This window comes from Chanodichthys erythropterus, chromosome 12 (genome assembly GCF_024489055.1).
Source record: "Chanodichthys erythropterus isolate Z2021 chromosome 12, ASM2448905v1, whole genome shotgun sequence".
Taxonomy (NCBI): domain Eukaryota; kingdom Metazoa; phylum Chordata; class Actinopteri; order Cypriniformes; family Xenocyprididae; genus Chanodichthys; species Chanodichthys erythropterus.
Genome location: NC_090232.1, coordinates 48122207 through 48133724, shown reverse-complemented (window position 1 = coordinate 48133724; position 11518 = coordinate 48122207). Strand labels below are relative to the sequence as shown.

General features: G+C 36.9%; 1 protein-coding gene across 2 annotated transcripts in view; it reads right to left on the bottom strand.

The window, feature by feature from the left end:
• Positions 1–5762: 5762 nt before the first annotated feature.
• LOC137031495 (complement C3-like) overlaps positions 5763–11518 on the bottom strand; it is a 65364-nt gene continuing 59608 nt past the window's right edge. For both annotated transcript variants that reach the window (XM_067402482.1, XM_067402483.1), the window contains 6 exons: positions 7344–7449; positions 7072–7158; positions 6757–6837; positions 6589–6672; positions 6341–6479; positions 5763–6087 (listed from right to left, as the gene is read on the bottom strand). In XM_067402482.1, the coding sequence (XP_067258583.1) occupies positions 5946–6087; positions 6341–6479; positions 6589–6672; positions 6757–6837; positions 7072–7158; positions 7344–7449 (639 nt within the window). In that variant the 3' untranslated portion in view covers positions 5763–5945. The remainder of the gene's footprint in view (positions 6088–6340; positions 6480–6588; positions 6673–6756; positions 6838–7071; positions 7159–7343; positions 7450–11518) is intronic.

The following is an 11518-nucleotide window of genomic DNA, read 5'->3' as shown; positions in this document are numbered from 1 at the left end:
AGTGATGAATAGTTTACACTTTAGAATAGGGTATGCAGAAAGCTTTGCAAATGATTTATTCATGCATTTACACATCATCTATAACAGGTGTTGAACACTTTGTAGTGTGTACTGCAGTGTAAGTGCTGACTGGTGAGGGTATAGACAGCTGTCTTCTCTGACACATATGGAGTGTTTAACTCTGTGCACCTGATGTGAGCTTCAGTGGAAGGTAAATCCGGATCAGAGGATGACTTCATCACTAGACCCCAAACACTCCACAAATAACACAAGCCTGTGCTGATGAGTGAAAGGATTTAATATAATCCACTGGAATCACCTGGCTGTAAGGCATTAATAAATGTTCATCCACTTCAAAACAAATAAATTACTCTTCTTAAAAGTTGTGCTTTAGCATACCTGAATGTTTGTGCTTTTGAACACAGACCAGCTAACAACTTCATCAATAAATCATATTCTGATCATTTACTAATGATTTGTTCAACATTTGTTCATGATTAACAATTGTTTATTGAGATGATGATACTAAAACAATTGTCATAAATACTTCAATGTGATAAATAATGTCTTAACTAATAACTTATAAACTATCTACTAATGATCTGTTTGATTTATTTAACAAGATTTGTAAATTGTTAGCATAACATGTATTAATGATTTATGAACGTATATTATAATGTTTTGTAAATGATTTGTTCATCATTAACTAATAACTTATAAATGTCTCATAACTGAATTAATTAAACATTCATAAAATGTTAACATATAACTTATTAATCATTTATGAATGTATAGCCATGTTTTGTAAATGATTTGTTCATAGTTAACAAATAATTTATAAATGACTTATAACTGAATGAATAAAACATTAATAAAGTATTAGTATATAACTTATAAATCATTTATAAATGTATATTCATGTTTTGTAAATTATTTGTTAATCATTAACTAATAAGTCACAAATGACTTATAACTGAACGTTATTATAAAGTGTTACCAACCCTTTAATTTAAACTAATTTAAACTAAAACCAAAGTGAAAAGAAAGACCCTGCAGAGAGACAGTGGAGGCAATGTGTTTCTGCCTATGCGATTGGTTTTGGTTTGGTCGACCAGTGATCTTCAGAAAGCGAATCGATTGACATCTTTGTTCGTTTATTAACTCTCAACCTGACCTTATGCATTTTAAAAAGACTTGACTGACTTCTTAATAAAGATTTAATGATTAATGATGGCACAATCCCAAAAAAGATGTAAGAGTAAAAGAGTGAGGTGAATTAAACGGAAAGATCCTGCATTAATCACAGTATTTGAGGAGCTCATAGGACGCAGGTCATTCTGCTTCGTCAACCCATATAATCTATTGAGACAGACCTGTTATTGTATACTATTCTACTTAAAGCTAACATTAAAAGTCAAGGGTCAAGAGACCAACTAAAACAAACACTGATCACCATACTGCTGACTTAAAATGAAATGTTCTATGTTGTCCCAACACTCTATTGTATGTCTTTGTATTAACAACTTTAAGTAAAACATACTTGATATACTTAAGGAAATCTGTAAAAATATTGCCTTGATTTAACTCAAAAATAATTGAGGCAACCATTTGAATCAGAAATTTGAGTATTTTGAACTCGTCAAGTTGAATTGGTCAAACAAATTAGTTTTGTTTTCAACACCCTTAAGTAACCAACACAATTTTCCTCGTAAACTCAACTCAAATACTTTGTGTATCAGAAATAAGAGTTAATGAGTGAAAGTAACTCATGTGAATACACTTTAGAGTAACATAGTATGTTTATTCAGAAAGCGAATCAACTCAGAAAGTGAATCGATATTACAAACATGGTTGAAGCAGAATCTCTTTGCCCGTGATTCTCTCAGAATCACGGGCAAAACTGAAATCATGCTGTTTGGCTCCAAGTCATATGAAGACTTTGCCCCTCACTTCGGTCATCTCTCTTCCTACTTTACACCTTGTGCCAAAAATCTTGGTGTCCTTTTTGATTGCAACTTGGGTTTTGAGAAACAAATTAGTGCAGTGGTCAAATCATGTTTCTTCCACTTTTATCAAAAATCAAATCTGTACACTTTGTTAAACAGTTTGAACAGATTATTCACTTGTTTGTTCTATCTCGTCTAGATTACTGTAACTCACTTGACTATGGTATAAGTCAGTCTTCTATAGTGCGCTTACAGATGGTCCAAAATGCTGCTGCGAGACTGATTTCAGGCAGACGAAGGTTCGACCACATCTCACACATTCTTATTACACTAAATTGGTTACCAGTAAAATTTAGAATTAGTTTTAAAATTTTAACTTTTGTTTACAAATCCTTGCATAATCAAGCCCCACCTTATCTCTCCGATGCAATCTCTATCTATAAACCAAATAGGTCCCTAAGATCCAGTAATCTTGGTCTCCTCACTGTTCCTAGATCTAGGCTCCATTGCAGAGGTGATCGAGCCTTCGCTTTTGCTGGTCCTAATCTATGGAACAATTTACCAGCTTCTATTAGAGCTGCACCATCTCTGTCTGTATTTAAATTCCAGCTTAAAAATCATTTTGTCAATAGCTTTTATCTAGCCATGTTTAATCGTATTATGATGTATTGTTATGTGATGTTTCAATGTTTTGTTGTTTCTTATTCATTTTATTTTACTTGTATTGTACAGCACTTTGGATCAACTAGTAGTTGTGTGAAAGTGCTTTAGAAAGAAAGAAAGAAAGAAAGATAGTAAATTTATTGTCCCTTTTTTCAATATATGAAATTATTCAAAATTATATTGAATAATGTATTATTCAGTATATTGTAATATATTAATGCAATGTATTGTTTTTCAATATATTTAAAGGGATACTCCACCGTTTTTTCATATTAAACTTGTTATTATATTATATTATTATATGTTATTCCCTTAACTAAGACAAGTTGATACATACCTCTCTCGTCTCAGTGCGTGCACTAAATCGCTCTGTCTTGCGGCGAAACTTTATTAGCACTTAGCTTAGCCCAGTTCATTCAATAGGGGCCAAGCAGAGAAGCTACCAAACACCTCCACGTTTTCCCTATTTAAATACAGTTACTCGAGTAGTGTAAGTCGACCTAGGACGGTGACACAAAACAAAACGTTGCGCTTTTCTAAGCGTGTAAAATTGATAACTATATTGTATGGCGGAATACCATAGCAAGTGCTCAGGAGCACTTTGACTTGGCGCAGTAATATCTTCACTCGTGAAAAGTCCTCTCACCGGCCCCCGCTCCCTCTCCTCCTCCCTCTCATTTCCGTCAATAGAACCAACGTGACTTTTACCACCTGTGCTATTAGCAAACTGCAAGAGATCATTTGCAATGGCGCACTTTGTAGATGATTATGACTTGTTTGTAGCAGACCCAGAGCCATATCTGTTTGAACCCGAGTACACGGAGGAGGAATTAGCTCTTATGGACCGTGAGAGGGAAAAAAGATACGAACCAGAACAGACCGGAGCCGGCGAAAGAACACAGGCAAACAGGTATAATGTTAGTCCTCTGGTGTGAAATGCTCGGAGCAAACACGCCACTTCTTCAGAGTCATCAACGGTGTTTTTGGATTCTTGTTCAAAGCAGCTAACCAAGCTCTCCGCTGTATGTGGTGAGTTGGAATTCTGTGAAACATGACGGCACTATATACCTTCTCCTTGTTATCACAACCCTTTACGATGCACGTTATAACCATGATTGTCCACAAACTATCTTCCTACAACCTGATACTTTGTCAACTCTGCTCAAACTATTACTACTGGTGCAGGTCACGTTGGTTCTATTGACGGAAATGAGAGGGAGGAGGAGAGGGAGCGGGGGCCGGTGAGAGGACTTTTCACGAGGACTTTTAACTGTATTTAAATAGGGAAAACGTGGAGGTGTTTGGTAGCTTCTCTGCTTGGCCCCTATTGAATGAACTGGGCTAAGCTAAGTGCTAACAAAGTTTCGCCACGAGACAGAGCGATTTAGTGCACACACTGAGGCGAGATAGGTATGTATCAACTTGTCTTAGTTAAGGGAATAACATAGTTTACTATGAAAAAACGGTGGAGTATCCCTTTAAGTTGCTGCTTTTGCATACAGTTTGGGTGGACACACATTTTATGCAAAAGTTCATTGCATGAGACCAGTCGATTGGCTGGACTGTGCTGCCTCACGTGCTCATGCTCCTACATTCAAATCTGAATACACAAAGATTCGAGAACATTTCCACATCAACTGATCATTTAATCTTACGAGACAAGTTATGGGTTGTGATTACAGCAAAGAAGGATGTGAGAACTGCAAGGACAATTGTAATAATGAATGCACATGCCTCTGTCATCAAGGTCACCAACGCAACGTGCTGGACGTGTGTGAGATGTGTGAAATATGTAGTGACAGTTTTTCTGGATGTTGTGATATTGTGGAGGTGTGTGCACAGTGTTTTTCAGACAGGTGAGTAGCTCTTTATCTTTTAATTAGCCTACATGTTGCTTCCAACAATTTGGACCTTAATTTATCTTCAAATTGTGAAAATTTAATCCATGTTTATTAATAAAACAAAAGCAAAATGTGCTTACGTTGTGACTAAGTGGTCTTTCAGGAGTTACTTTAAAGGGACAATATATATGATTTTTGGGGAACAAACAAAAAACACGAACAGTATTTTTTTTTTTTTTTAAACTATGTTATAACTTTCAACAAACACCCATAGATGGTGGTATATTTGTACAGGTATATTGAGGTAAATTTTCCTTAAACATAAGGCTTAATTATATTCACTTAAAAATAAGTAAATTGAAACATTCTTAAACATTATTAAATATATTTATATAGTTAATATTTTTTTTTTTTTTTTTTTTTTTTTGACTTAAGTGTTTAATCACTCTGTAAAAGTAAAAGGATGTCTGGAGATGATGGAGCAGTCAGCTGTGGAGAACATCACCCAACATGAAGCCAAGTCATTTCTAAAATAAACATTAACATGAATTTGGTGTAATATAATGATTAAAATATTTACTGAGCTGATGGAAATTTGTTGTCAAGTTAGTCATTGTGAACCATGTCACTGTGTTTACATGCACTATTTGTCAACTCTGCTGAAATCGTAATAGTCCAATTTTTGTGAAGTGAGACGATTAGACCTAAATAATGCAACTGTGCCCTTTTTTGTCCATTCCAGTTTTAAAAATGTATTATACAACATGATTAACATTTAAAAATTATTTATTTGGAATACTTTAGTGAAGAACAAAGTGTTTATATAAATGTGTTTGAACTTATCAATATTAATGAAAGGTATTTCGTTTTTTATACATCTTGTTTTAACAGGACAGCTGTTCTTAGCTGGTTAATACTCTTCACTCCCTGTTGTGATGTATATCCATAGTAAAATGTCTTGAAAAAATGTAGGGCGGGACATGGATTGTTGTGGTTTTCTATTGGTCGATCTTATGTGAGCGACAGGTTTTGCCAGTAAACACCTCATCAGAGAAAGAGATGTCGCTGCAAGAGGGAGGGAAGTTATTTATGAGGCACATGAATTTAATAACAATAATGATGTGCACAAATAAACCATTTATAATAAATACTGCAATAGTCACTCAAAAAAGAGTCAATTTTGATTTCATGTATTTGTTTTTTAACATGTTTTTCATTTTCCACATTTCTTTCTGAAATGTAAAAGTTATTTCATTTTTATGGTGTTGAATGTGGTTTAAAAAAAACCAGATCTCACATGAGTGATGTATATGTTGACATTTTAATGTTCAAAAGAGAAAACAACTGAGTAACAACTTACTGAAATAGATTATTCAGGACAGTACTAAAAAAAATAACATGCAATTTGTTTATGATTCCTCTTATTTTGGTAAAGTTATTAACATTTTTGCAAATTATTTAAGGTGTGTGTAAACTTTTGAGCACAATCAATTAATTATGTAGCGCAGATTTCTTTCGAGGGCCTATTCTGGAGAGCAGAGATGCCGATGTACTGATCTCTGTATTGTGGAGTTTGGCTTTCCTCTGTTGTTGGCCAGTATTCAACCCAGGTCTGCTCTCCAAAGATGTACTGCAGACTAAAACAACAGAAAACACTTTCAAAAATACATAAAATTAAATGCATTAAATACATAAATGTGACACTAACATGCACAAATGACTCGTACAGAAATTCTGTGTGAATGAAAATCAGTCTTTCCTCGTATAGTGAGAGAAATGAGTGACAGAGCTCTAGATAATATCACACACTCGTCTGTATGATGTTACGTGTTGCATCCTAAATTTACTGGGTAGTGTGTCCTTCTGTGCAAAGCAGAATCAAACACTTACCTTCCTCCTAGCCGTGACAGGTCAGAGGATTTGCCCATGATGAGGTACGACTTGCCTTGTTCCAATCCCAAACGCTCTCTGCAACTGGTACGAGCCACAAATGGTCTGACTTTACCCTCAACTTTCTTATCATCAGTGCCTACAGGACAGAACAGGAATCAATTATTCTAATACATCCAAACGTCAGCCACAGTTTATGAGTGTATTTCAATATACTTTGATGGACACAAGGGAATAATGAACCGTACCTTCTTTCAGCACCTGCTCCACCTTCATGTCGTAGATAGCAGAGTCCTGTACCACATCCATATCCAATACTGTGACTTTAAAAACTGTCAAAGATACATGTTATATTGTTATCAGCATCAGCTGTGAGACTGGATCTAAATGGATGAGGATAGAGAACATGTGTTTACCATAATCTATGTCAGGTTCACAGGCTCTATTCAAACGCTCCTCGTCTATGACCTGATGCTTCTTCTGGATACTGCAGTTTTCTGTGTTGAGACACACACATTCATAACAGACCCAACAACAAGTTTTCATAAAACAATCATAAAAATTCTCCAGATGTGCATTTGATCAGAGAATGAAGTAAAAGACAATTTAAACTGTTTCATTAAAAACCTTTTGGCTCTTTTGGTCAACTGCTTGTGATGTTTCTCATTTATAAGCTGCTTTGGAAAAAGATATCTGTGGGAGGAATAAACGTACAGGTAATAACACCATACCTTCTGCACAGAGGCACAAATCTCCCTCACACAGTCTGTATAGAGCGCCATCTCTCCTTTCAGGGTGGAAGAACTTTGTACAGCGAGCTTCAGAAACACACACACGTTTAACAAAAGATGGCTGCAATATCATTAACAGATAATCACTGTCATAATTAATAATTAGTGTCTGCCATCATTAAAAACACTAAATGACCATGTTAATTTGAGAGCTCTAGTTTAATGAAACAGAAGTGTTTGTATGTGTTTGTGCACGTGCAGCAATAGCTTACTGGGTGAGTAATATTCATATATTGTGACTGCAGCAGGTTGAAGCAGACCCACATTAAACAACTTGTGCATTCTGAAGACAATTCTTTCTGATTCTCTATGTGAAACCTAAAAATACAGAAACCAAGGCAAATTTATGATTGCATATCGTATTGTACACTGGAAACGGCCTGTGTTAACATTTGCACAAGCAACAAATAATATGGATTAAAAAAACTTACTGTGCCTTTAAGTAACCTGCTTCTTGGCCAAAAGAACTAATACAAAAAGAAAATATTGGCCTACTGTACAAAAATAATTTCTTAATTTTTACCTGTAAAAAATACCTAAACTTGATTTAATTATTCTAAGTTTATTTGAGAAGCAAAAATTAATATAATACATCTTGAAAGTAGTTTTTTTTTTTTATCCACCTTGACAAATATTTTCCTTAAGCATGATGCTTCATGAGAGAAACATCATGAGACAGGAGAGACTCGGACATTGCAGTACTGAACTCTGAACGGTCCATGCATGTGGATTTGGATAAAACAGTTAATCGATTTGATGCCGTGCCTGAATGCTGTTTATCCCTTCACAGTGGCGTATAGCAGACGGGCATGCAGAGTTATTAAATTATTTTTATTATTATCATGCTACTTTTATTATTAAATCAATATTTGTTGTATATTTTCTGTATATTTTCTCAGAAATACACGAGAGACAGGAGTGAGCATAAACTGGTGCGTGCATTTTTAATTTCTGCATAACACAGTACGTAACTCAGTATTCACAATAGTATCACGTAACACAGGGAAGGTATACGGAAAGGTCAATTTGCATGACATAAATACATAACATATTCCTCCCCACTAAAATTCAAAGTAATAAAGAAAAAAATGATTAAATCAACTGTAACATTCTTTTAAACACACTTCTCTTAAATTTCAGATGTACATATCAACATACATTATTCAAAAGATAACTTTTTTTTATTTTTTTGCTAGCTAGGGAAAGAGGGTAGACTACCTCTATTCCCAGACATAACCCTGGGGATTATTCTGCCCCATTGTTGTGGGTTTGTAACTATCTAGAGCAGCACTTCTCAAAGTCCGGACTCCGGTCCGGATCCGGACCCGGAGGGAATTCAATCCGGACCCGCCTCCATTTCGTATTTCAACAGCAGTAACTGTGTGTAAGGGATTAAAAATCTGGATTTCTTACTTTGAAAAACGCATGTCAAAATCATTTGTTTAGTGTTTTATGTCTTTTTGGAGATGGTCCGAAATTAAAGCGAAGGCGAGATATTTAAAGTTTTCCTCCGTGATTCGGTTGCCATGACATCCAGTGAGCATATACTTTTGATGTAATTGGATATGAGTCGCGCAACGCAGCGAGCGTTTGAATGGGTGTGGAGCAGTGGTTCTCAGCCTGCGGCCCGTCACAAATGTAAATGCTGCCCGCGATATGCCGACCACAATAATAATAATAAACAAAAATAGCATACAATTTATTTTTGTTTTAAAATTTAAATTAAAGTGAATTAAATAAATATAAATGAGCTATAATGCTTTATTTGTCATATAAAATAATTTTGGTGAGCATTTATTATTTTCAGACATCAGGCAACGTAGGCTAATGACTCAATCACTCAGTTAACGAAACAAACACAAGTGCGCGCTTTGGAAGAATTCAAACAGTAGTTAGGCTAATTTTGTAAATTTAAGCCTCAAAATGGTCAAATTTGTTATTAAAGGAGAAAAGCTAAATGTGGAAGATAAAATGACATGACACAAGAAGAGTCGCAGCATCAGCAGCAAAGGTAAGAAGAATGGAAGAATCAGTTTGCTGTTAGGCCTAATGAGCGAGATGGGCAGCCTTCCTGTTTGCTCTGTAGTAAAGTACTTGACAAGCAAAACCTACAATTTCAGAAGACTGAACTGTGAATTTGATGTGTTTGTTTGATGTATTTTAAATCAGTAAAATAACCGCATCAGCGCACCCGCGGCTGGATGAGCCCAACTCTGCGCGCGCTCGCGGATTCGATGCTGCGCGAGGGATTGCGACGTGACAGAATGCTTGATATCGTCAGAGATTGTAATTAGCCTACAGTGCGCTCAGTGTTGTTTGTAAAAAGAGCTGAGTAACATTTGCTTATTAAGGCGTTTATGTGATTGTTTGGTGACTATTGCGATGCTGTTGAAAAGAGTCATAAAGTTATACAGAATTAAATAGCAACTTAAAGTGATTGTATATACAGTTTGTGTGTTCATTGAGCATTACTGATTATTATTGTAAAGCTAATGTCAGTAAGTTAGTTTTTATTTGTTATTTATTGTGTGCAACATCTTAGTATAATAATAGTATTATCTGCTAATACCATAACATTAAATCTGATTGGTTTGCATTGGTGACGTCATATGCAAATTATATGCGGACCGTGAGACCTGCACTTGGACCATTGTGCGGACCACTGGGAAAAAAGTTTGAGAACCCCTGATCTAGAGTGTCAGTCTATTGGGAGGTCGACGTTCTCTTTTAGAATATGGCCAAACTGTAGGTACATCCACAGTTATAGTTTCTTTAGCCGGGATTTGCTTTGACAAGGGCACTGACTGACTTTTACCTGGAACAGTCTCTTTCACCTGACTAGGCGGAATCTCCGTCTGTGCATTTTCAGGAGTTGGTGTGGACAAATTCTCAGACAGATGATGGTATTCTGGAGCAATATCCAGGTGAGGATCTTTTGTCACCTGTGCTCCTGAGTTGTCACATGAATTTGCAGCTAGCAACTGGTCTACATGCCTTTTTCAGATGAGATGATCATCAGCAAGTTCAACAGTGTAAGACACTGGCCCTGTTTGTGCGATCACTACTGCTGGTAGCCATTTGACACCTTTCCCATAGTTACGAGCTAGCACTTTGTCTCCCGGTCTGAAACAACGATGTTTTGTTTTTAGACGTTGTTCCATCCAGTTTTTGTTGTGCTTGAACAGTCTGTTTTGTTTTCAGGGGTTTCAACAAATCCAGACGAGTGCGAAGTTGTCTTTTGAACATAGCGGTGGCAGGAGATACTTTAGTGGTGGCATGGGGGGTGTTTCTATAGGAAAGTAGAAAAGTGTTGAGGCGCTGATTCAGTGATCCTTTACCCTGGGTTGACTTGAGAGCCTGCTTCATTGTCTGGACAAACCACTCAGCAAGACCGTTAGTTGATGGATGATAAGGTGCTGATCGAATGTGCTGAATCCCGTTGACCTTCATGAAAGCTTCAAACTCCTCCAAGATCAGCTGAGGCCCATTGTCACTGACAAGTTGCTGTGGCAAGCCAAAACGACCAAGAATTGAACGAAGGGCTTCCACAGTTTTCAATGATGATGTGCCTTTCATTACCTCAACCTCTGGCCATTTGCTGTGGGCATCAAGAACAACTAAAAACATATGGTCTTCCAATGGCCCTGCAAAATCAATATGGACTCGCATCCACGGTTTCTCAGGCCATTGCCAGGGGTGTAACGGGGCTGGTTGAGGAGTATTTCTCAGCTTTTGACATGAACTGCATGTTTTTGCTTTATCCTCAATCTCCGAGTCCACACCTGGCCACCAAAGGTAGCTACGGGCGATTTCCTTCATCCTAAGTACTCCACAGTGTCCCGAATGAAGTTCCTCCAGTATTTGTTGTCTCAAAGGTGGTGGAATAATGACCGAAAAAAAAAAAAAAAAAGACCGAAGCTGACTCACGTTTTGCGGAGCTGGCGCTTCCACTATTGCCTTCACCTTTGAGGGTGCCTTGTGAAGTCCAGAACTATCAATCACATGTCCCAAATATTCAACTGAAGGGCAGAAAAACTCACACTTGTCCTTTCTGACCCTCAGTCCAAAATTCTGCAATCTCCGCAAGGTGGCTTCAAGGTTACTCAAATGCTCTTGCTCATCCTTTCCAGTGATCAGCAAATCATCAAGATAACACTGCACCCCGGTCAGCCCACTGAGAATCTGATCCATTGCTCTTTGAAACGAGGTAATCCCAAAAGGAATAATGACCCTCGAGCCCCATAGTAGACATCCAGATTCTACTGTTAGCTCATTTTTCCTGGTTACATAAGGCCTTAGGAGTGGTGACATTTCTCCTACTTCCCCTCTGAGCACAAGATCCAAAACCTTGGACATCACTGGGTCAGTACATGTGTGCCTTTTTACC